A 26,708-nucleotide genomic window follows, 5' to 3' on the forward strand; every position below is an offset into this window, starting at 1 on the left:
TAGAAATGTTAAATCTCACATTGAAAAGATGGTAGTAGTTGTGTTCAAACCTACAAAGTTTAAACTTTTGGGAGCACTACCTTAAGCTTAAACTTTAGGGTTGAGCAGCATTTGAGCGAAGTCTCTCAGGGTTGATTGTGGCCTGGCCACCTTCGATTGGCTTTGGAGTGGTTGCGGTTACCCACAATATTCACGTTTACTGCCTTTCTTTCAAAAGAAAAATTCAGGGAAAAAAAAAGAGAAGGATAAATAATATAAGAGTTTTTAGTAATTTTTTATTCAATTTCAATTAGAGCATATATGTTGTCACCAAATTAAGGAGTAGGAATAGCTATTTCATTCCACAATCTTCTATTCCCAATAATAACTATTTATTTTTGTAATGGAATACTTATTCCGCATAACAAACGAGGCCAAGGGCTTCAAGGATCAACCAGAGTTCTATTAACTAGGTAAGGGAATCAACTCTCTTAATTCAAAAAAATACAACAATTAAGCATTAATCAAGTGTAAAGTAGATTGAGCATGGATTTGTCGAAAATTTGATTTCGATAACACATTACGAGATTAATTAAGCATTCAAGACAGATTTGCCATTATTAAGAATGCACTTTAACAAGGTATTAACGAGTCCAAAGTAGATAAGACTGGTACTGCTACATTCCAAACAAGGATTTGAACCAACGAACACATCTGTTCACAGGGTAGTGTGCTGTGCTTCTTCTATTCAAACTGTTTTTAGAGCACAAACACTGAACTACTGTAACTTCTTGTTCAACTGAAAAACTGTCAATCTATTCTAGTTTTATCAGTTCTTATTAAAAGGACAGAGAGAGTACAACTCAAGCGAACGCCTTAAATCCCAACTGGTTTTGCGTCAAGCTCAAGCTGAAGTCCCATAACTTCTTTGCCAATTCTGCATCATTAGCCAGAGAGCTGGCTTTCGCTTTATTACTGTCCATGAAATATTCACCACTTACTCCTTTAACTTGTGGATGCAATGCCACATAGCATTGAGTTGCTGCTCCCTGGAACCATGGAAATGAATCAAATAAGCGACCATGCATGCTGCAAGGGAACATTTGAGTTCAAGTGAAGCTGTTCGAGTGTATTTTGTTAGGATTTACAGGTACACTTTCAAGAGTAGAACGTATTAATATATATACCAGGATACGTACCTCATGAACACTTTTAAGCACATATTTACCAAGTATACTACCAATAACTGCATTGAGCCAAAACAGTAAAATATTAACATAAAACGGGACAATTTCACATTCTGTGAAAGCAGTTAAAAACTCACGGTCTCATTATATTGGTATGGCAAAGTTCCATATGATTTCTATGTGGAAACCCGTAATAAGCCAATGTGTAGAAGAGAACCTTTTTCCTAGTGAGAAGGTGCAATAACTAGATGTTTTTCACTATCGTCAAAATAGCCTAGTTCCATAATTAGACGTATGATCCAAGCATACTAAGACAGAATTGTGCAGGTATGAATTAGAATACTTGGAACCTGATCCTTAACAAAAGGAGTATCGAAATATAAGTCAAATGGCTAAGAGGTTTACCAATAATGAAACGGGGGACACGCAGAATATTTGTAACAATTGCACCTGGATGAACGGAATTAGCAGTTATCTCCACCCCTTCTTCCTGTTTAAAAGAGAGAAGAAACCAACAATTGCGGATTACATTCTGCCTCACATGATAAAATGACTAGATGGACTTACTATTAAAATATAAATTAAATTATTAAATTCATCATTTCCTATTAATTTAAATTTTTGGAACAACCGGTAATTTAACATGGTATCAAAAGAGAAGTCCTGAGTTTGAACCATGTCTTCGTCATTCACCTCTAATTTCAATTAAATATTCCACGTGTTGAGCTTCATTTATTAAGGAGAAATTCGAGCCCACGCGTGAGGGGGAGTGTTAGAATATAAATTAAATGATTAAATTCATCCATTCCTATCAACTTAAACTTTTGAGATAACTGATGATTTAACACTTACTAACTGAAACAACAGTTAAACGGGATGTCCAAAGAGTTATTATCATTACTGCCATGAAGAAAATATTTTGATCTTACATCATGATCTCTATATTACATCAAATGGTGGCAATCTTCAGTATGTAGGTCAGCATAGCAACTAGGTTTCATTTTCATTCATCAAGACTAGGTAAATAATTATCGATACTTCTATTACTGTGTATGTATAATTTCTTTGACCTGATACTATGCGCAAGTATTCAAACTTGGTAAAAGACCCTAAGTTTTACAAGAGCAGGTGAGTTCAATCATATGTACCTAGGTGACAGTTTCCCTAGCCCGACACCCAGGTGCCTTCAGGAAGTTTATGGCAGGCAAGGCAATGGCAGTGAAACAGCTACCTGTTTGAGCTTGAGGATATTATGCACACCAAGGATGTGTTGCTAGCCCAGAGTCAAAATGTACAAATTATCTTTATCATTTATAAATGAAGCTAACAATTCACTGCTAATAATAGTTAAGATATAATATTATACTATACATAGAATGCATTCAATTGGCTTACCAGTAAATTCAAAAAAAAAAACAGTATAAGAGACATCAAAAGAGAAAAATACAGTGCTTAGCTGCTGAAGATGAGAGAAAAGGGAAAAGAACAGTGAGAAAAGCTCTATAAGATACAGTCCTCATTTGGCATATTATGATTACGAGCATTTAAGTAACATTCCTGCACTTTCTCTGGGGGATGAATTTTTTTAACACTTCAATTTATTTATCTCTACTCCTCTACTTTTTATAAGTTTAATCATTTGGATCACAATTTAAGAAAATGAAAAATTTAGACTGCAGTATGATTTCATGTGCACCACTTGTGAATCACCGCACCTGGAAGGACAAGGTGTTACCAAGAAATTATTATGACAGCACCCAAATTGGCAAACAGACGACTATATAAGCAGATGCGTCTTAAAGAAAATTATTTCCATGACTCCCCACATGTTTAGTGACATTTCTTTGTCTTTGCAAGCTATTTATTATTTTACTGACAAAAGACATGAACAATGTGTGGCTTTGCAAAAGCTTTCCTTGTCAGTTAATTCAGGAACCAAACATATTTTAGGCTATTGAAGAAAACATGAAATTAAAAAAGAATCTTAATAAGGAGGATAATACATGATCAGATACAATTGCCTCCATATATGGGTTAATAATTGATGGCTTATATGCTTTAAGTACCTTCAAGCGCCTCGCAAGCTCATTAGCATGCAAAATGTTGGCAAGCTTTGATTGCCCATAAGCAAACCACATGTTGTATCTGTTATTGTCAAGTAAACATAAAGACTTAGGAGAAGAGACATTGCTATTTATGAGCAGCTCAAGCCATAAAACATATGCTACTTAGAGGTAAGAGTCACCACATTGTCCAGTAAAAGTTTTACCCTGATTCATCATTGATTTTATCAAAACGAATCCCTTCACCAAACACAAATCGGTGACCCATGGATGATACATTAATAATCCTCCCCTCTTTGTTGCTTTCACGAGCAGTTTTTTTCATGGTCTCCAATAGAAGGTTGGTCAAAAGAAAATGACCTGCAATATGGTATTAAGACCTCAAGCACTCATATCCACTCATTTGAAGAGTAAGTAACAAGTATATAATTCACAAAATCTTTCTTAAAAATGTAATAATAAGTATTTCCCTCCCCCCCCCCCCCCCCCCCCCCCCCAAAAAAAAAAAAAAAAAAACTACCACCCAATTTTCACTTGCACGTCTAAACTTTAAATCGCTGCAACTTAGACCTTAAATCGAAGTTTCAGTTACAGTTTGCCACTTCGTCAAATTTTGCCATTATTTTGGATGGAAAACATTCCCACGTGCACTTGAATCCTTTGAAATGACCATTTTGCCCTTACCATGACAATGGATGGAAACACTTGGTACAAATTGCATTCACAGTTCTATCGTCGAACTACACCTTTCTCCAGTGCAGCTTGCACAGCATTATGAGCGAATATCTTATCGAAATATCCGTAATTCTATTGACCTCAAAAACATTTTTTTCCTCTAAATTCTTAAACTATAAAGGAAACATATTTCTATTCTCACTAGCAGAATTTCGGTTATAGATATATTGTTGTTTTGAGAGATGAGTTCTATCTATAGGGAGCAACTCAACTCTAATTTATTTTGCTCTCATCTCTTTCAATATGCGATCTAGATTTTGCCACATCACTTAAATGCAATTTAAGGGTCCATAAAAATTTTGGGTATGAATTAGTTCTTTCTCTGTAACAAAATAAGTTTCATGAACAAAGAACTGAGGAATTCGTTTACATCTGATTCATTCAATTAAATTGAAAACAAAATTGAACCTGCCTAATCAATAGGGAGAATGAAAGCTAAGGAATTCGGTTTACATTGAATCGGTGAATGTTGGACTTGAAGTGAGAGTGCTGGTCCTAGAGGGACTCGAACTTGGCCTTACAGACGTTGCAGGTCCTAGGTGTTGCTACGACATTGTTTGGGGAGCCTTTCTCGTCGTTCTCAGGGACATCTAGGGTATCGGCAGTGGAATCTTCAGACTTATTGAGCGGCTTGGAGATCAAAGTTAGCGAGGAATACAAGGTCGAGAAAATGTGGCAGGAGTTGAAGAAGCTGTGTAGGAGGTCGAAGATGGAATGGTTCTGTTTCTCTTGCTGAGCGTTGGTTGAAGTGTTGTTGTCTTTGGTGTGTGGTAGTGGAAGTAGGAGGATCAGTTGCCATGGTAATCGATCATGGGTTCCTGTTACAACTTGAACTTCTAGTATTTGGTGAAAATGATGACAATTATTAGACGGGTTTTGTGGGTATGGAAACTGGGTTTTTGAATCCCGACCCAGTTGAAAATCTCAGAAGGAAAGAACATTGTCCTTTCGAATCTTGTTTTTTTTTTTTTTTGTAAGTTGTCCTTTTGAATCTTGAGCAGCATATGTTTCACTCTAAGGGGTTCTTAGACCGGCTGATAACAAACTGAAAAATTCAATGATTTTTGAGGCCTGTGCACAGACCCCCTAGCAAGGATGATGTTTTCTATTCAGATCAGCCCAAGGGCAACATGGTCCTTTCATGATCTGAAATAGGGATAAAATGGTCATTTAATAAGAGCACAGATCCATGTGGCACGTGTAACGGTTTCCCTCCAAATTAATGACAAAATTTCATGAAAGGGGAAAACTAGAACTGAGATTTCGATTTTGGTTCTGAGTTGCAACATTTTAAAGTTTCGAGTTGCAAGTGCATGAGAATGAAGTGGCACTTTGAGAAGGTAAAATACAATTTACCCTTTTTGTTTATTTACCAAAGAAAACTGTGAAAACTCTATAGATAATATAAGGGAACAATGCAACTTATTGGATCTTGGGACAAGCTTTATTTCTGATTAAAAAAAAAAAAACTATTCTGATTTACCAGAGGAATAAATAAAAATGGAAATTCTGTAACTAAAATTTCCCTGATCACTGTCAACACTGCTCCCCATGTAAAAGATTGTTGTAGCCTTAAGACATATCAAAGAAACTTATGAGTAACATACCTAAATGATTAGTTGCAAATTGCAGTTCAATGTTGTCTTGGGAAAGCATGAATGGACTCACGATCACCCCTGCATTGTTACTTTCAAACATAGAATAGGGAATTTCACTCCTTATTGTCACTTTCAAACATATATAGCTTTTTTAGCAAGTTCAATGAAAGAGCAAACTGAAACAAAGAAGGAAGCAACAAAAACTACTATGGTCAAATATGCATGTCAGCATTCATGCACCACGCAGAGACATGATTGCATGCAATCCCATGCACCGTCTCAAGAAAGGGGGGGGGGGGGGGGGGGGGGGGGGGGGGGGGGGTGGGGGGGGACTGGGGGAGGAGAGAGAGAGAGAGAGAGAGATTCAGCTTACTGTGCTTACATGAGGAGATTCAGTGGACGACCCAATTCATTATAATCTGATGCAAATTTCCTCACCGATCCCATTGAGCTAAGATCTAACTTCATGACATCAATTTTGGCATCGGGGATTTCCTTAAGAATTTGTTCTTTGATGTTCCTACCAGCATCCATGTTCCTTACAGCCATAATGACATGGACACCGCGCAGTGCAAGAACACGCGTCGTCTCTACACCAATGCCACTTGATGATCCTGAAATTCAAATCAACGTAAGAAGTAAAAATACCCCAATAACGAAGGCTCATAAGATCATAGCTGTTATTAATATATGCTAAGGTGCCAGCGCGAAAGAAATCTTTTGAGGTAAAGTCTTACTATAAGGTTTTGTCTAGTCCTATTCAGTCTTCATTTCCGTGGAAAAGTATTTGGAAAGTTAATGTTCCCCCGAGAGTGGCTTTCTTTGTTTGGACGGCAACTTTAGGGAAAACTTTAACTCTGGATAACTTACGAAAGAGAAACATTATCGTGATGGAATGGTGCTCTATGTGTAAGACCTCTGGAGAATCCATTGACCATTCGTTTCTGCATTGTATGATTGCTACAGAATTGTGGAGGACGATTCTGCAATTGTTTGGGGTGGAGTGGGTAATGCCGAGGTCGGTGAAAGATATGTTGGGGAGTTGGAGGGGTCAAAAGGGTAATCGGACTTTGATACCGATTTGGCGCATGGCTCCATTGTGTTTGATGTGGTACGTTTGGAGGGAACGGAATGCACGCTGTTTTGAAGATTGTGAGTGGTTTGTTGAATTTGAAGAGAAAGATGCTACAAATGTTGTTTTTGTGGAGAGAAAAAATTCAGTTAATGCATGAATGTTCTTATTTTGAATTTTTAGATAGTTGTTCTCCTGTTCTTTATATTAGGGGTTTCTTGTATACGTCCTGTGTACTATGGGTTGCGCCCCTTTGCGCCTTTTCAATATATTTTACTTATAAAAAAAAAATATATGCTAAGGTGCCAATTATGAGACCTTAGCATAACATTTTTCAGAAATCCCGCATGATACTAAAACTAGACCAGGACTGAAATCAATCAATAATTATTTCCAAAGAAGCAGATTACCAATCAATGATAAACACCATATTGTACCTGTCTAGACCAACTCGCCATGCATCATGTATTAGCTCGGTTTCCATAACTCCGACAACTCCATAAAAACTCACACAACCATGATTTATCACAAAAATATCATAGCAAAAGCACCAAAAGTTATCATCTATCAGGACTTTTTCCTGAATCTCACATGAAAGAACTATCTTGTAGAAATATTAAATTGTATCTTGCAGTGGAGAGTTGCGGTGGATTCCAAATTTGGTAGTTTGTTGGGTGAGTGGTACTCCAACGAGCCTGTAGGTGCCTATGAGGTGGGGCTGTGGAAGAATATCAGGAAAGGGTGGGGGATTTTCTCTGGTTTTACTAGATTTGAGGTGGGGGATGGGGTTAGGACAAAACTTTGCCATGATCTGTGGTGCGGAGATATGGTGCTGAAGGAAACTTTTCCTGTTCTTTATTGTATTGCTCAAATGAAGGATGCTTATGTTGCGGATAATATGGAGGTTTTGGGCGGCTCTATTCAATGGAACGTGAACTTTGTTAGAGAGGCGCATGATTGGGAAGTGGGTGTCTTTGCCTCCTTCTTTCAGGCGCTACATTCAGCCAAGGTGAGTAGAGATCGTGCAGATAGGATCAGATGGGTCCCTTCCAATAAAGGTGTGTTCAAAGTTAAGTCCTATTTCAGCTCCTTGGTGGGCGGTGAAGGTAAACATTTCCCTTAGAAGAGTGTGTGGCGGACTCAGGCTCGAGGGCGGCTTTCTTTGCGTGGTTGGCAGCCCTAGGAAAGATTCTTACAATGGATAATCTCAGGAAGCGGAAAATCATCATTGCAGATAGATGCTACTTGTGCAAGAGAGTGAGGAATCTGTGGACCACCTTCTTCTTCACTATGATGTGGCTTCCACTTTGTGGAATCATGTTTTTTCTCGGTTTGGTATGTCTTGGGTTATGCCTAGAAGAGTTATCGATTTATTTGCATGTTGGTGGGAGGCGGGAAGGTCAAGGAGTGCGGCGGTTTGGAAGATGGTGCCAATTTGCATTCTTTGGTGTGTTTGGAAGGAGAGAAATCTTAGGTATTTCGAAAACTTTGAGAATTCTTTGGAGGATATTGTAGCCTCGTTTTTTCATATGTTGTATCTTTGGACGGTTGCCTTTTTGTCACCCGTGTCAATTAGCTATTCTGATTTTCTTGTTCGTTTTTCTATGCCTTCTTAGGCGTTTCCTTGTGTATACTTCCAGTGTACTTAGAGGGGCACCTTACACTTTTGATAAAAATTCATTTACTTATCAAAAAAAAATTGTATCTTGCACACCAACCCCCAAGGATGATCACAAATGGAAACAGAAAACTAAATGATTCAAATTTCATCAAAACAATAAAATCATTTTGAACGTAGTCATATCTTTTTGCTTCACCAATTCCCTTGTAAATACTTCTAGTAGGAACTAATACCATTAGATAGTAAGCTGAAAATAACAACAATAGCAACTACATGGCATAAAGAACAAATATTTTAACGATTTATTCCTAGGGCTGGCAATTTTTGACACGACCCGCGAACCCAACACAAAGTTAAAGGGTTAGGGTTAAGCTTAAAAAGGTTTTGGTCATAAAAGGGTTGACCCGTTAGACCCGTTTAATAAAAGGGTCGTTACAGGGTCAACCTGCTTGACCCGTGGGTCAACCTATTTGGCATGTATACTTAAAAACATTTTTTTCAATATTAAAAATTAAATATAAACAATCATGTTACCTCTCTCTTTCTCTCACTGTCTAAAGAGTAAAAACTAAACTAAAAAAAAATATCACAAAAAACAAAACTAGTCTTTTTCTTTTATTAAGTTAGAACTTGAACAAAAAAGGCAAAAACTAAAAAAAATTAGCGAAATTTTTTTTTTCTTTCAAGTTTTCGAACTTAGAAGTTGAATCAAAACAAGTAAACAATAAAACAACTCAATACTTTATATTTCAACTATGAAATAATATAATTATTCAAATAATATAATTTTTTTTTAGTTTAAATTTGTAATTTTATTTTTATTTTTATAAACTTTATTAATAAACATGTCAATCGGGTTGGGTCAACCCGTTATTTAGTAAGGTCGCGTTAGGGTTTAAGAATTTGACCCTTTTATCTAAACGAGTCGTATCAGGATTGACCCTTAACATGTTGGCGGGTCAAAAGGGTCGGGTCAACCCGTTTTGACAGCCCTATTTATTCCCCCCAAAAAAAAGGAAAAAGAAAGAACTCACAGTCCTGAATGAGATTTCCCATTACCTGAAACCACAAATTCCCAAAGAAAAAAATATATATGCAATAGCTGAAATCAGAATAAGCCAAGACTAGTTAGATCCAGATGAAAAGAAAAGACCTGTAACAATGGCGGTGAGACCAGTTCCATCAATTCCTTGGGTAACTTCCTCTGCTGTTGAACGGCTTGAGAACCCAGATGGCCCTTTCCAGCCAAAAATCCACATCTTTTGCAGAGACAATACCAAACAAAACAATCTCACAAACTTACAACTGGCTCTATGACTATACTTTTATACAGGCATACAGCCAAGACCCAACATAGCTGTGGCAGCATAGTAATCCTCAGACTCTTAGCCCGAGTTTTATTTTTATTTTTTATTTGGAATAAATGCAAAATTGGTCCAACTGGACCTAGACCCCATAATTCTTATCCTTTATTCCTATCAACTTATCCCAACTACATTTATCACTGCCCATCGGATGACCCTAATCCAAGAACTTTAGATTAGGCTTCCTGCCCCTACAGTTATCATCAACTCCCCCCTTGGAAACAACCCTTGTCCTCAAGGTCGAGCTCAAGAAATTGTTGATGCAGAGAATCAACCACTTCCCAGGTGACATCTTCAAGGGGCAGATTCTTCCACTGGACCAAAGCCCAATAACATATTTAGCACCTTGTTTGACCCATCTGTAGTCGCGGATAGAAAGGGGTTCGAGCTATGGCGTATGAGAGTCTGAAAAGGGTGGAAGTTCAATGGAGATTCTGGAGAGTCCCCAATTTTTTTCTTAAGAACGAAAATATGGAATACCGGATGAATCTTTGCGGTGTCCAGCAAGGCCAATTTGCAGGCTACTGCTACAATTCTTTCAATAATTTGGTACGGCCCAAAGAATCGACCGGCCAACTTTTGATGGGCTCGCCGAAAAGGATGCTCTGTCTATTATAGGGTTGCAGTGTCAAATAAACACAATCGCCATTTTCTAGTTCATAATCCTGCCGCCTGTTATCTGCCTGATACTTCATACGATTACCAGCCTTATTCAAGTTCTCCTTCAATGCCTCATTAATTCCTCTCTTTCTTGCGACTCTTTTTCCACTTCCTCCACAACAGAAGCTCGACTCAAATAATTGATGACAGTAGGCGGTGGTATGCCATAGAGAGCCTGAAATGGTACATAGAAATCATATTGAGCTTGGTGCGCTGAAGCTTGAAATATTCTTTCCAAAAATTGAATCTGTCACTTACCATAGCTTTGGGAATTCCATGGAGGCGAACAATATTGGCCGCAAACAATTCTGAAATCTTCTTCACCGACTATGGATGTGTCAGGGAGATGAAATGGGTGTATTTGAATAATCGGTCAATCACTATCATGGTTGCCTTCTTCCCGGCCTATGGGGGTAGGCCATCCACAAAATCAAGGGTTACTTCCTCTCATACCTGCGATAGAACCGACAAGGGATTCATGCAGTAGGTCGCCGGAGAACATTTGCCAGCGCCAGCACCCCTCGTTAGCCTCACCATCCTCCGCGGTGCCACCACCACCCTTTCATGGCGCCACCACCCTCTTTTGCCCCCACCATCCTCTGTTGTTCTTGTCACCCTCCTCTATACTCTGCCACCCTTCATCGGCACTACCCATCCATAGTCTGTTAGAATATAATCTCATTTTTTTTATTGCTAATTAATTATGATTATACATAATTAGTAATTGATTGTTAAATTTTTTTTTTGTTTTTGAACAAATAATTAATTGTCATGAATCTAATTGTGTATGCGTATAATTGATATAATTTATGATTATAAGATCTAATTGTGTCCATCAAATCATTACAAGTATTTGGATCAAATTAACTCATTTATATTTAACATGACATACGAGTTGAAAATGGTCGTGTTCGGGTCATCCCAACACAATATGTATATTAAACGGATTGTGCGTGTCGAGTCACCCGTTTATTTAAACGGGACATGATAAGGTTAGGATATTGGACTTGTTTAATTAAATGGGTTGGATTATAATTAATTCGTACAACAATATACAGTATACTTATGGTTCGATACAACATGAACCCAATACATAAACCCAAATTGCCACCCCTAATTATATGCTTATTGATATGATGTGTATTAAGCAAGTAGGAAGGAGTCCTCTAGTGCCATCCGGGCTAAATGACTCTTGATAAAGCCTATCCAAATGCTGCCAAGACTAAAGTTGACAATTTTTTATACGACTCGCAAACTCGACACGAAATTAAAAAGTTATGGTTAAAAAGTATGACTCCTTTAATTAAATGAATTGGATTAGAGTTTACCTATATAGTTTTATACCTATACTTCGACACAACTCGAATCCGACGCACAATATAATGACGTTTAATAGAATCTGTCAAAATTTTTAACGGAATTTGACTCTATGGATCAATTTGTAAATTAAGCCAACCACAGGGATCTCTGAATTTATGTTGATACCACAGGGAGTAATTTGTAATTTAAGCCAACCACAAGGACCAATAGTGCAATTATTCCTAATTATTAAGATTGTACTTTAACTAACTATTAACAAGTCCCCGGTAGTTTAATTAGATAAGACTAAGGTCAGTTGACAATTTTTCATACAACTCGCAAGCCCAACACAAACTTAGCAAGAAATTATCGAGTTAGAGTTGAAAAAGTAGTCTAATTAGATAAAACTAAGGCCGGCTGGCAATTTTTCATACAATCCGCAAGCCCAACACAAACTTAACACGAAATTATCAAATCAGAGTTAAAAAAGTAGTCTAATTAGGATAAGACTAAGGTCAGCTGACAATTTTTCATACAACCCGCAAGCCCAACACAAACTTAGCAAGAAATTATCAAGTAAGAGTTGAAAAAGTAGTCTAATTAGATAAAACTAAGGCCGGCTGGCAATTTTTCATACAACCAGCAAACCCAACACAAACTTAACACGAAATTATCAAATCAGAGTTAAAAAAGTAGTCTAATTAGATAAAACTAAGGCCGGCTGACAATTTTTCATACAACCCGTAAGCCCAACACAAACTTAACACGAAATTATCAAGTTAAAGTTGAAAAGTCTGACCTATTTAACTAAATAGATCGAGTTAGCGTTGACGTGTACAATTTTATACCCATGTCACGAAACGTGACATTTAGGGTTAGTAATTTTTACACGACCTACAAACCAAACACGAACCTAACACAAAATAGCAAGTTAAAATTTAGGGATGGGAGCTATTAGCGCTAGCACTGTTCAGGTGGGCTGATTAATAACCAAGTCGCACCCACCTTGGTACGGGTGGGCGCTTGGCCTCAAAGGTAAGGTAGGCGAAAGATGTACATCGTTTCCACTAAGGTTCAGACCTTCAGTATAGGATTTCATACTTTGCTTTCATTTCTCATTCCATTTGACAAAGCTCCTCTCCATGCCCCAACTCAGCTGCTATAGATCTCCCATCTCACTGTTGCTACTCATCGTCGTTGTGCTGTTTACACTAGTACCATACCTGAGAAGCAGACGGTTAGGGGAGAAATAATTGCCTGCCCGCAGGTGAGAACGAGCGGTGCCTCAAAACTGCACACCGTCTAGGGTGATGAAAAAGGACAGCCATGAGACAAAAACCACCCATTCAAGGCATATACATTATAAACATCATGTTTAATTAAATGAACCGAGTTAAAATTGAGACATACTCTTATACACATGCATCGATATGACCTGAACCTGACATGCGACCATGAATTGCTACTCCTAATTAAGACTGATGCTGCTACATTCCAAACAAGGATTTGAATCATGGATATCTCATTCAAAAAATGGTTTGAATCAACGAACACATCTATTCACAGGGCAGCGTGCTTACCTTCTATTCAAACTGTTTTAAGAGCACAAACATTGTACGACTGTAACTTCTTGTTCAACTGATATACTATCTATACATTCTAGTTTTATTCGAAATATCATTAAAAACGTAAGGCAGTCTGCCTACCTTCTATTCAAACTGTTTTACGAGCACAAACATTGTACGACTGTAACTTCTTGTTCGACTGATATACTATTTATACAATCTAGTTTTACTCGAAATATCATTAAAAGCGTAAAGTACTTCCAAGTGTACATGAAGAGTTTCATCGGTTCCTAAAAGGACGAACGCCTTAAATCCCAGCTAGTTTTGGCTAGTCAAGCTCAAGCTGAACTCCCATAATTTCTTTGCCAATTCTGCATCCGTAGCCTGAGAGCTGGCTTTCGCTTTATTACTGTCCATGAAATATTCACCACTTACTCCTTTAACTTGTGGATGCAATGCCACATAGCATTGAGTTGCTGCTCCCTGCAACCATGGAAATGAATCAAATAAGCAACCATGCATGCTGCCAGGGAACATTTGAGTTCAAGTGAAGCTGTTTGAGTATATTTTGTTAGGATTTGCAGGTACACTTTCTAGAGTAGAACGTATTAATATATATACCAGGATACGTACCTGATGAACATTTTTAAGCACATATTTACCGAGTGTACTAGCAATAACTGCATTGAGGCAAAACAGTAAAAATATTAACATAAAACGGGACAATTTCACATTCTGCGAAAGCAGTTAAAAACTCATGATCTCATTATATTGGTATGGCAAAGTTCCATATGATTTCTATATGGAAACCCATAACCCAATGTGCCGTAGAGAACCTTGTCCTAGTGAGAAGGTGCAATAACTAGATGTCTTCAGTATCATCAAAATAGCCTAGTTCCATAATTAGTAGTATGATACAAGCATACTAAGACAGATTTGTGCATATAGGAATTAGAATACCTGGAACCTGATCCTAAACAAAAGGAGTATCGGAATATAAGTCAAATGGCTCAGAGGTTTACCATTAATGAAACTGTGGTGACGCAGAAGATTTGTAATAATTGCACCCGGATGAAGGGAATTAACAGTTATCTCCACGCCTTCTTCCTGTTCATAAGAGCGAAGAAACCAACAATTGCGGATTACATTCCGCCTCACATGATAAAAATGACTAGTTGGACTTACTAACTGAAAGAGCAGTTAAACGGATGTCCAATGACTTATTATCATTATTACTTCCATGAAGAAAATATTTTGACCTTGCATCATGATCTCTAAATTGCATCAAATGGCGGCATTCTTCAGTATGTAGGTCGGCATAGCAACTATGCTTCATTTTCATACATCAAGACTAGGTAAATAATTATCGGTTATACAATTATATTACTGTGTATCTTAATTTCTTTGACCTGATACTATGCGCACTTATTCAAACTTGGTAAAAGACCCCAAGTTCTTTAATTCAAAGTTTCAAACTAGCTGCTACAAGAGCAGGTGAATTCAATCAACTTCATAATTTATTTCTAGTGCTAACCGAACAACCGATAATGTATTAATTTTCCATTAAATCAAGTCTCACTCAGACACTGTATCAAGTAATTTTATTAAATGGATGACTTCAAACTACCACTGTGCTTCTTAATAGTCCGTGGCAGCACATGCACCTAAGTGACAGTTTTCCTAGCCTGACTCCCACCCAGGTACCTTCAGGAAGTTTATGGCAGGCAAGGCAATGGCAGTGAGACAGTTACCTATTTGAGCTTGAATATCATGCAAACCAAGGATGAGATGCCAGCCCAGAGTCGCAAACTACAAACTATATATATCATTTACATATTTTCGAGAGTAATGCTAAAAGTCCATCTTTTGTCACTCTTGTATCCCTCCAAAAATGAGATGGCTTTTAAAATTACCATTGGGCGTGTGATTAATTACTATTGAATTTTGATTAAATTATGATTTTAAAAGCCACTCCATTTTTTAAGGGATACAAGAATAACACGAGTGAATTCTAAAATTACACAATTTTCGATGAATAATAATTTATTGAAGAAGAAGAAAACCTTGCGTAGACGAAAAGTATACAAGAGAAGCAACGACACTAATGGGGTCGAAAATATAAAAAAAAATAAAAAAAAATAAAAAAATAACAAGATATACAAGACCAGAGGAAGAGGAATTAGAAACAAAAGCTACAGCCTAAGAGAGAAATACAGTGCTTAGCTGCTGAAGATGAGAAAAGGGAAATGAACAGTGATCTAAAAGATACAGTCCCCATCTGGCATGTTATGATTACCAGAGAACTTAAGTAACACACTCCTGCACTTTCTCTGGGGCATGAATATTTTTAAAACTTCATTTTATTTATCTCTACTCCTCTACTTTTTATAAGTTTATACATTTGGATCACAATTTAAGAAAATAAAAAATTTAGACTGCAGTATGATTTCATGTGCACCACTTGCGAATCACCCGACCTGGAAGGGCCAGGTGATGCCAAGAAATTATTATGACAGCACCCAAATAGGCAAACAGACAACTATATAAGCAGATACATCTTAAAGAAAAATATTTCAGCGACTCTCCACATTTTAGTGACATTTCTTTGTCTTTGGAAGCAATTTATTATTTTAATGACAAAAGACATGAATAATGAGTGCCTTTCATAAGCATTTCCTCGTCAGTTAATTCAGGAACCAAACATATTTTAGGCTATTAAAGAAAACATAAAAATAAAAACAAAAAGAATCTTAATAAGGAGGATAACACATGATCATATACAATTGCCTCCATATCTGGGTTAATAATTGATGGCTTATATGCTTTAAGTACCTTCATGCGCCTCGCAAGCTCATTAGCATGCAATATGTTCGCAAGCTTTGATTGCCCATAAGCAAACAACATGCTGTATCTGTTATCATCAAGTAAACATAAAAATTAGGAGAAGAGACATTGCTATTTATGAGCACCTCAAGCCATAAAACATATGCTACTTAGAGGCAAGAGTCATCATATTGTCCAGTCAAAGTTTTACCCTGATTCATCATTGATCTTATCAAAACGAATCCCTTCACGATACACAAATCGGTGACCCTCAGATGCTACAATAACAATTCTCCCCTCTTTGTTGCTTTCACGAGCAGTTTTTTTCATGGTCTCCAATAGAAGGTTTGTCAAAAGAAAATGACCTGCAAAATGGTATTAAGACCTCGGCCACTCATCCACCCACTTGAACAGTAAGTAACAAGCATATAATACACAAAATCTTTTTTAAAAATTTCGGTTATAGATATATTGTTGTTTTGAGAGATGATGTAAACGGATCTATCTATAGGGAGCAACTCACCTCTAATTTATTTTATTCTCATTTCTTTCAATATGCGGTCTAGATTTTGCCACGTCACTTGAATGCAATTTAAGGGTTCAAAAAAAAAAATTGGGTATGAATTAGTTCTTTCTCTGAAAAAAAAAATTAAATGAACTTCATACACAAGGAGCTGAGGAATTCGGTTTACATCCAATTAATTCAATTAAATTTTCTTAATTCAATCGAGTTGAAAATAAAATTAAACTTGTCTAATCAATAGGGAGAATGAAAGTTGAGGAATTTGGTTTACATTAAATCCGTGAATGTTGGACTTGAAGTGAGAGTGCTGGTCCTAGAGGGACTCGAACTTGGTCTTGCAGGTGTTGCTACGACATTGTTTTGGGTGGCTTTCACATCCTTCTCGGGGACATCTAGGGTTTCGGCAGTGGAGTCTTCAGACTTATTGAGCGGCTTGGAGATCCAAGCTAGAGAGGAATATGAGGATGAGAAACTTTGGCAGTAGTTGAAGAAGCTGGATAGGGGGTCGAAGATGGAATGGTTATGTTTCTCTTGCTGAGCATTGGTTGAAGCGTTGTTGACTTTGGTGTGAGTGGTAGTGGAAGTAGAAGGATCAGTCACCATGTTCATTGATCATGGGTTCCTGTTACTACTTGAATTTATAGTATTTGGTCATTTATAAGAGCACATATCCACATGATTGGCACGTGTAACGGTTTCCATCCAAATTGACAACAAAATTTCATGAAAGGGGAAAACTAGAACAGAAATTTCAATTTAGGGTCTAAGTTGCAACAATATAAAGTTTAGAGTTGCAAGTGAGAATGAATTGGCAGCTTGAGGAGGTAAAATGTAATTTACCCCTTTTTCTTTATTTACCAAAGAAAAATGTGGAAACTCTATAGCTAATATAAGGGAACAATGCAATTTATTGGATCTTGGTACAAGCTTTATTTCTGATTAAAAAAATAAAAAATCTATTCTGATTTACCAGAGGAACAAATAAAAATGGGAATTCTGTAACTAAAATTTCCCTGATCACTGTTCAACACTGCTCCCCATGCGTAAGAGATTGTTGCAGCCTTAAGACATATAAAAAAAACTTATGAGTAACATACCTAAATGATTAGTTGCAAATTGCAGTTCGATGTTGTCTTGGGAAAGCATGAATGGACTCGCCATCACCCCTGCATTGTTACTTTCAAACATACAATAGAGAATTTAACTCATTGTTACTTTCAAACATATATAGCTTTTTAGCGAGTTCAATGAAAGAGCAAACTGAAACAAAGAAGAAAGCAACAAAAACTACTATGGTCAAATATGCATGTAAGCATTCATGCAGCAAGCAGAGACATGATTGCATGCAGGCCCATGCATCGTCTGATGGAGAGAGATAAAGAGAGATTCAGCTTACTGTGCTTACATGAGGAGATTCAGTGGACGACCCGATTCATTATAATCTGATGCAAATTTCCTCACCGATCCCATTGAGCAAAGATCTAATTGCATGACATCAATTTTGGCATTGGGGATTTCCTTAAGAATTTGTTCTTTGACGTTCCTACCAGCATCCATATTCCTTACAGCCATAATGACATGGACACCACGCAACGCGAGAACACGCGTCGTCTCCACACCAATGCCACTTGATGATCCTGAAATTCAAATCAACCTAAGAAGTAAAATATGCCCAAATGTGCAGAACTCACCAATTACTCCAGCCAATACCAGGGATATAAACAGAACCAACCTAGTCCAGAACCAGAACCATCTATTTGCATCACCCTCGTTTTTCCTAAACAGGAGTTGAAAGCTTTTTCCCCCTTTTTCTGTTTGTGTGTGTGTGTTTTATGCTAAGGTGCCAATTCTTAAAGAGCTAAATGTAACATTTTCAGAAATCACGCATGATACAAAAACTAAATCTCTTCCAATTAGACCAGGACTGAAATCAATCAAGAATTATTTCCAAAAAAGCAGATTACCAATCAATGATAACCACCATATCGTACCTATATAGACCAACTCATCATGCATCATGTATTTGCTCAGTTTCCATAACTCCCACAACTCCATAAAAACTCACACAACCAATGATTTATCACAAAAAATATCAGAGCAAAAGCAACAAATTTATCATCTACCAGACTTTCTCCTGAATCTCAGATGAAAGAATTATCTTCTGGAAATATTAAATTGCATCTTGCACACCAAAACCCGAGGATGATCACAAATGGAAACAGACAGCTAAATGATTCATATTTCATCAAAACAATTAATTTGTTTTAGGCGTTGACATTTCTTTTTGCCTCACCAATTCCCTTGTAAATACTTCTATTAAGAACTAATACCATTAGATAATAAGCTGTAAAGAACAACAATAGCAACTACATGGTATAAAGAACAAATATTTTAGCGATTTATTCTTTCTCCCCCCACCCCCCCAAAAAAATAAATAAATAAATAAATAAATAAAAGAACTCACAGTCTTGAATGAGATTTCCCATTAGCTTGAAAAACCACAAATTAAAAAAAAAAAAAAAAAAAAAAAAAAAAAAAAAGAGTCAAAACTAGTTAGACCCAGATGAAAAAGGAAAGACCTGTAACAATGGCAGTGAGAGCAGTTCCATCAATTCCTTGGGTAACTTCCTCTGCTGTTGAACGGGCTGAGAACCCAGATGGCCCTTTCCAGCCAAAAATCCACATCTTTTGCAGAGATAAAATACCAAACAAAACAATAATCTATAATTTCTACACAGCCAAGACCCAACATAGAACTAGACTCTTATAGGTTGTGAGTCGTGACCCACCACCCGGCGCAATAGCCGTTGCATTTATGCGTTATTTTTTTAATTTTTTATTTATTAATATTTTATGCGATATTGTGTTATTAATGTGATGTGATGTAATGTGATGTGATGTGGATCAGCCGGGTCGGGTGGAATCCTCTGGTGCCATCCGGGCTAAATGGACTCATGATAAGCCCACCCAAATGCTTCGGTAAGCCAAAGCCAAAGCCAATGCCCACCTACAATGGAAAGGTCTGGGTTGCTACAACGTCCTTCAAAATAAGAATAATTTTTTTTATTTAAATAACTTTATAAAAGGTATTGAATTATGCGTCGTTTTGAAATAAAGATACTGAATTAGCAAACGTCTCAAATTAGGGTATATAATTTGACCTATAAAAAAAGTAAAAAATGACCTTACAATTTTTTCAATAAAACAAAAATACCCCTATAAATTAAAAAAAGAAAAAAAATTATTACGAAATTTTTTATTTAAAAAAGAACTAAATTTTTTATTTTTTATTTTATAAATAAAAAAACGAAATTTCTTTAATTTCTTTATTAAAAAAATATTTTTTTAAAATTAAAAAAAAAATGTTTTTTTTTTTAATTTTTAAATTTGGCCACCCTTGGTTTTTATGTATTTAGTTTTAGTTTTTTTTTTTTTTTTAAAGAAAATATATATATTTTTTGTTAAGGGTATTTTTGTCATTGGATGAACATTAACAATTTTTAGAAGTTTAGGAGAGGAGGGGGACATTGTCCAAATTAAAAGTTTGGAGGGACCTTGTCATTAATACATACAAACATGTAGGGAACATGGACATTAAAAGTACATCAACAGGGAATAATACAAGAATGAAAATTGATGATGCAGTTGATCACACAACTAAGTTTAGTCAACGGATGCCTGCATTAAGGGTAACAATAGTCGAAGACTTATCGGCAATGAAACTCCGTCTTAAATGCTTAAGTTAGCAAAGGAAAAAGTATGACGTGATAAGAGAGTTAGGATGATGGACACCCACAACGATAATGTAAATATTATAGATAATGAATTTATTTTGAGTATGAGAGACCACAAGTAAATCTAATAAGGGTAAGAAACATACAACAAAATAACATTTGTCAGTTCTCAATACCCATCCCTTACATTTGTCCCCCCATTTGTACTACTACTTGTTTATGAAATCAACACATAAAGGATTTAGACTACAACTAGATTACTACCGATAAGCTAAAGTCAAAAGAAGATAGATAGATAGATAAAGTGATAGAGTTCTGCTACTGCAACTCAAAAGACCTATTTCTTCAAGTACTATATGTAACACTTCGGTCCTATATTGGAAAGATGAGTAGCCCACATAGAGTGGGTAGCTTATAAATGTAATCATGAGTGCTAAATCTCGCATTGCCTAATTACTAAGTGAAACTGGGCTTTATAAGAAATTCTAAGAAAATTTCAAATTGACTAGTCCTTTTGGAGTGATACCACAGATGTGGCAAGCGTTTTTTCCTAGGTCATTAAAATGGTATCAGAGCCATCTAGTAATGCCAGGTCATGTGGTACTGGAGCATCGCATGACGTGGCCAAGTTTAAGGAGTGGAGTTTGTAACACTCCGGTCCCATATAAAAAAAATATGAATAGCTCACATAGAGTGAATGGTTTATAAAAATACTCATGGGTGCTAAGTCTCACATTGCCTAGTTACTAGGTGAAACTGGACTTTATAAGGGATTCTAAGAAAGCTCCAAATTGACTAGTCTTTTTAAAATGATAACGCAGATCTGGCTAGCGCTTTTCCGTGAACTGTTACACTATGTCTTTAAACTCGTTAGAGAATTGGAAACTTTTTATATTGCTTCACTTGCATCGCGTTTCTGTGGCACTCTATTATAGAGCATTCACAATCACAGATTTTCTGTATGGGAATGGAACTATGGTTGTGATTATTTGCTTAATTGGAGTGGTGATATGACTTTTCCTAATGCATAGTCTTCACTGGTGGGTTGTTGGCCTTCTTAGCCAGATTATGAGCCTGAAACCATGGTTGGCCATTCTTGCTTTCTTTGTAGTGGAAGTTATATCCTCTATCCAAGTAGCCACTTTGCTGACATGGCTGATTGAGCTATGTGGTTTTGTTTTGAGTCTTATCATTTTCTCTCAGTCTACAACAAACAATATTATTCTATCAAATATGTAGGAATCTGTCAATTCGAGCTTCCAATGGACTAGTGGGGGTTCATCCCATTAGGATAAGGATTGCATCTTGGAGTAATTTAAGGGGCCAATTCTCATCTTTTGGAACGGTAGGTGCACATCATCTTTCATTTCAACATCTCAACCACCTTAAATGCCTTGCTCTTTTTCACATCCTAGATCATTAGTATTTGATCTTACTTCCGTAACAAAGTCTTTGATCATCATCAAGTAGGATAAAAATAACGTAGATTCTGTTTACCTTTTTTCTGAGTCCATTAAGTATGTTCCCAAAGTCCATTAAGAAAGTTATGGCAACACAGGAAGCATACGGCTTGCTTGTTTGTACAGTAGATGAAAACCTTTGAACATTTTTCTTAAAACCCACTTCAAAGTTTCTAAGGTAACTTAGAAGAGGGACATGTCATCTAATGGATGTTTAAAATGCAAAACATTTCAACATCTGGTTTACTTAGAAATGAGTGGCATTCCCCCTCCTCTGAAAAGGACAAGCCCTTCTCAACCAATTAACATGCCTCTCCCTTGGTCACACAGCTCACATGCTAAGAACACAACAGTGTATTTATATATACAAGCAAACTGGGGAAATGTAGCATAAAAGATTAAAGAATTCTCCATTAAAAGCTGTCACAAACTTAAAATATAATTTACACACATAGTTAACATCTCAACACCAAACACAGGAAAGGAATGGCTCTGAAAATACACCACAAAGTAAAAAAGAAGAAACAGAGAGATAGTTTGACATCCAAGGAGGGAAAGAATCTTAAGCCCTGCTCTTGAAAGGAATGGCTCTGATGACTATCTGGTGATACAAAGCAGCAAGAGCAGCTCCGATGAAGGGTCCCACCCAGAAGATCCACTGCTCAAGCAGAGAGAGAGAGAGAGAGAGAGAGTATTATAAATCTCATCCACTTAAGAGCACAAAAAATAAAATAAAAAGGTTCTATAAGGTTTTTCATCAAAATTCTTACATGGTCATCCCATGCGTGGTCTTTGTTGTAGATAATGGCAGCTCCTAGACTCCTGGCTGGGTTAATACCAGTTCCTGTGATGGGGATGGTGGCCAAATGAACCAAGAACACTGCGAACCCAATGGGAAGTGGAGCCAAAATCTGCAGATATGATGAGACACTACAACATCAGAATAAGAATATTTGATTTAATGCATGTTGATTTTCTGTTTTGAACTTTTCAAATCACACATACATATGGTAGTTTGAAGAACTTGTGAGGAAACAAAAGAGAGTAGGAACATGAGGGAGGGAAGGGCTCATACAATTCAAGTTCCAATCATAAACCATCCACATGTCATGTGATTGACAAAGATAGATGGACAAATAAGTTGATATATATATGTGTCCACGATTGGAATATGAAATTGTAAAGAAGCCATGCTCACCAAAAGAGAGACTCCCACAAGAGACTCCCACAAGGGTAGCTCAACTGCTAAAATATTATCATAATTGTGACAGAATATTTTCATTGTGTAATGATATTTGCACATCCATATGGTTAATGATGTTTGAAATATCATTACACATAAGGATTGTTGTGCAGAAATTGTGCACCTAACACCCCTCATTTTCATTATATTTTTAGCATATTATGAAGGGAAATGATATTTACCCAACACAATTTACACAACACATATCCACATATCCCCTTCAATGTCGGTGGGTTGTGTAAATGTTGTATTAATTATGTTGTGTATCACTTTCCTATTATGAGAGGAAAGGAGGATTTTGTACAATACTTTGGTGCACAGCATTTGCACAACAAGACTCATACCAAAGTATTACATCATTTGAGAATCAACTTTTGAAAGAAACCCCCCCTCCCTCTTGATTAAATTAAGAGTTTTTAATCAAAAAGTGTCTCTTGATGTGACATCAAAAAGTGTCTTCTGATGTCAAAAGAATTATCTGATGTGACATCAGAAGACACTTTTTGATTAAAAACCATTTTTTTTAATTAAAGGGGGTGTTGGGGGACGGGAAAACCGTTACCCATTTTCCCAAAAAACCAACTTGACTTGATCCTTTGACTAGTTGATTCTGACCAAAGTGAATATTTGCATCATAAAAACCTTGTTTGATTCCCACCTTCCCCCTCCCCCCAAATTTTCCCCCCACCCCCGGGCCCACACTCAGCAGACCAAAGAACAAGGCAAATGACCAAAAAGGACCCCAAATTTTAAAAGCCCCTGCATCGTTCATCACTTCATCCAGCTTTTCTTGAAGACTTGGGGTCCTTTTTGGTCATTTGCCTTGTCCTTTGGTCTGCTGAGTGTGGGCCCGGGGGTGGGGGGAAAATTTGGGGGGAGGGGGAAGGTGGGAATCAAACAAGGCCAAAGTTATCAGTGGGAAACATCAGACAATTAGTTCGAATCCTTTTTCACATTGAAATGGCAGGAATTAAGTACTATAAGGATAAAGCTAATGATATTTGTACACACATTGTGTATACACATATTGTACACACACTCACATTTAGTGTGGGTGTAGAACCCATGTATGTGGGTAGGTCCCACACCAAACGTGAGTGTGTGTACAATGTATGTAGACACGATGCGTATACAAATAACACATCTCTAAGGACAAAGTTAGCAGGCTAACATTTCTACTTTCTACTAAAATCCCTGCCACGTCAGCATGAAAAAGGATTCAAACACATTGTCTTATGAATCTCATATGATATATATATTGCGTAAATAATCACTTTGATACAAGAAAATTGACCCCATGACTTAAACAAAAACCAAGCTCATTTTTATACTAGCAGCCTAAGAGAAATGATTCATTTCTCGGTATTTCTTTTATCTTTTTACTTTTCAAAATTATCGTTGAATTCCACGCATGAACCTCTCATATCTAATGATGATTTTGAAAAATAATTAAAAAAGAAAAAGAAAGGATCAGGAGCAGGATGCATATTACATCTCTTTCCTAATCCAAAGTGGTGGAGAGAAGCAGAGGATAAGGGTCTCAAAAGAAAGTAGAGAGGAAACTAAAGAATTCCTGAAGGAGCCACGACAAATTGCTTTATACTACTTTAACATGATGTGGGTCTCACACCCACGAGGTCTCACCTAAAAGAATTCTCGGAAAAATAAAGACAACCTACCGGTACCCACCACAGCATATATATATATATCAGGAAGAGAGAGAGAGAGAGAGAGAGAGAGAGAAACCCTAGCAGGAAGAAAAAGAAAAAGAACAGAAATCCAAAACAATCAGAAAAAAAAAAAACTATAAAGATGCATACTATATAAGCGGATATCCATGTATAGCTTACTTTGATAAACAGAAACCTTTTCTTGGTTTTTTTTTAAAAGAAAAAAAAAATTATTTTGTTAAGTTTGTAAAATAAAAAACCAGCTTATTTTGGAAAACAAATATCAAGGGAAAGGGAGAGCTAGGAAATCAAATACTCAACTTTTAGCAACAGGTCCCAAAAATAACCCAGAATACCCACTTAAGGTAGTAGTAAATACAACCAAACTAGCAAGCAAACAAGAGGAAAACCTGGAGAAAACGAGTACTTTTTTTACAGAGGCTAGGAAGTAGAACAAGAGATCATGAAAAATCAACCCACAATTGCAAAAAGCTTCAAAAGCAATATAAAGTTACAAAACATCAAAAGCAGTCTAGAAGCTCTCAAGCGAAAAAATTAAGACAGAAGAGACATCATGAAGTTTAAACTCAACAAAGACATTAATTAAGAGCAGAGAATACATACAGGGACGTGAGAGTCTCTGGCGCTTCTCTTGGCATCAGTGGCAGAGAAGACAGTGTAGACAAGAACAAAGGTGCCAACGATCTCAGCACCAAGGCCATCGCCCTTGGTGTAGCCATGGTTCACAACGTTGGCTCCACCATTGTTGATCTCGTATAGGTTGCTCTCGAAGCCCTTCACGACACCAGCTCCACAGATGGCCCCAAGGCACTGCATGACCATGTAGAATACAGCTCTTGTGAGGGAGAGCTTCCTTGCCAGAAGGAGTCCAAAGGTCACAGCTGGGTTGATGTGTCCCCCTGTTTCAAGAAAGCACAAATATTTGATCTTTTTAGCATCATAGCCTTTTTACAAGAAGAAATCAATTCCAGAGTGAAAAAAAAAAAGAAAAAAGAAAAAAGAAAGTCCCATCAAAAGTTTAAACAAGCAGTGATTTAACGTCACAAATATGTGTTAAATCCCTAGAGCCGAAAGCTTAAAAATAATTTTAGCTGATAAGAAAAAGTATCAGCAAAAGTTTGAGGCAAAAATAGTACAAAAATATAAATTAAATGAATTTAAACTGGGAATAAATGATGATTTAACGTATCAAAACAAGAAAAACCATAAAAAGAAGAGAAGTGAAGGAAGCTAACCTGAAATACCAGCAGTGCAGTAGACAAGAGCAAAGATCATACCACCAAAAGCCCAAGCAATCCCTTGGATACCCACAGAAGCACACATGTTGCCAGAGCGCTTAACACCCATCACAGTCAAGATGGTGATGTAGAGGAACAAAAAGGTGGCCACGAACTCTGCAATCCCAGCCCTGTAGAAGGACCATGAGGAGAGCTCACCTGGCTCAAACAGAGGAGCTGGAGGTGGCTCCTTGTAGTCCTTGTCTGTCTGAGCTGCTGTGCCCAAGGGCTGCCTCTCTGCGTACTTGTTTGCTCCAAGCTTAACATCCTCTTCCTTGCCCTCCATGGTTTTACTGATCACTACCTCACTGAGCTCTCTCTCTCTCAAAAAGATGCTATTTTTACTACGCACACTCAAAAACAAAGGCTGTGAAGTGGGGAGAAGGGAGAAGGGAAGGTGGCTTTATAGATGGGAGGGGGGTGGGAGTCTATTATTTAGCTGAAAGCAGAAATGGGTTGTCTTTTTCTATTTTTCAATTAAATTTTGATCATTATTGTTTTGCTTTTAGTTAAGTGATTTTAAATTAATCTTTTTCTTAAGGAGGGTAGTATTAGGGGATAGTTCTGGAAAGAGCAGAGGGATGTTGACAGGTTCTGGTTGAGGGTTGGTGCCTTTCTTTTGTTCTTATCCTCCACAGGGTGTCATCATTTTTTATTATTTTTATCTCTCAATGGATTTTGAAATTCTGATGCACTTGATTAGCTGTTCTGGGCCATTTGATCATTCACCTAATCTTTTAATTAAAAAGAATGCCTTTGAATAAAGGTGTTGGTTGTGGTCACATGTGGTCAAGCTCAGTGAATTCCAGCACTT

The 26,708-nt window shown here is 37.0% G+C and overlaps 3 protein-coding genes across 5 annotated transcripts; all 3 read right to left on the minus strand.

The window, feature by feature from the left end:
* Nucleotides 1-571: 571 nt before the first annotated feature.
* LOC133854187 (short-chain dehydrogenase TIC 32, chloroplastic-like) lies at nt 572-10,895 on the minus strand. Of its 3 annotated transcripts, none has more exons than XM_062290265.1 (9): nt 10,538-10,894; nt 9,409-10,454; nt 5,945-6,176; nt 5,572-5,651; nt 3,436-3,589; nt 3,233-3,311; nt 1,572-1,656; nt 1,179-1,225; nt 572-1,028 (listed from the first exon to the last, which is right to left on the minus strand). In XM_062290265.1, exons 2-9 carry the CDS (start codon nt 9,512-9,514, stop codon nt 843-845), a joined length of 969 nt encoding a protein of 322 aa, XP_062146249.1. In that variant the 5' UTR covers nt 9,515-10,454; nt 10,538-10,894; the 3' UTR covers nt 572-842. The 3 variants fall into 3 exon arrangements, with proteins under 3 accessions (XP_062146249.1, XP_062146250.1, XP_062146252.1); XM_062290268.1 differs by having other exon boundaries at nt 931-1,068; nt 10,538-10,895; XM_062290266.1 differs by having other exon boundaries at nt 9,409-10,894.
* A 2,327-nt stretch (nt 10,896-13,222) lies between these two features.
* Nucleotides 13,223-19,273, minus strand: LOC133854301 (short-chain dehydrogenase TIC 32, chloroplastic-like). The gene is made up of 8 exons (XM_062290431.1): nt 19,069-19,273; nt 17,895-18,126; nt 17,587-17,666; nt 16,178-16,331; nt 15,976-16,054; nt 14,166-14,250; nt 13,777-13,823; nt 13,223-13,626 (listed from the first exon to the last, which is right to left on the minus strand). The coding sequence occupies exons 1-8, from the start codon at nt 19,172-19,174 to the stop codon at nt 13,462-13,464; spliced, it is 948 nt and encodes a 315-aa protein (XP_062146415.1). The 5' UTR covers nt 19,175-19,273; the 3' UTR covers nt 13,223-13,461.
* A 2,796-nt stretch (nt 19,274-22,069) lies between these two features.
* Nucleotides 22,070-26,300, minus strand: LOC133853643 (aquaporin PIP1-3). The gene is made up of 4 exons (XM_062289637.1): nt 25,853-26,300; nt 25,221-25,516; nt 22,454-22,594; nt 22,070-22,341 (listed from the first exon to the last, which is right to left on the minus strand). Exons 1-4 carry the CDS (start codon nt 26,178-26,180, stop codon nt 22,246-22,248), a joined length of 861 nt encoding a protein of 286 aa, XP_062145621.1. The 5' UTR covers nt 26,181-26,300; the 3' UTR covers nt 22,070-22,245.
* Between the last annotated feature and the right edge of the window lie 408 nt (nt 26,301-26,708).

Source organism: Alnus glutinosa, chromosome 13 (genome assembly GCF_958979055.1).
Source record: "Alnus glutinosa chromosome 13, dhAlnGlut1.1, whole genome shotgun sequence".
Taxonomy (NCBI): domain Eukaryota; kingdom Viridiplantae; phylum Streptophyta; class Magnoliopsida; order Fagales; family Betulaceae; genus Alnus; species Alnus glutinosa.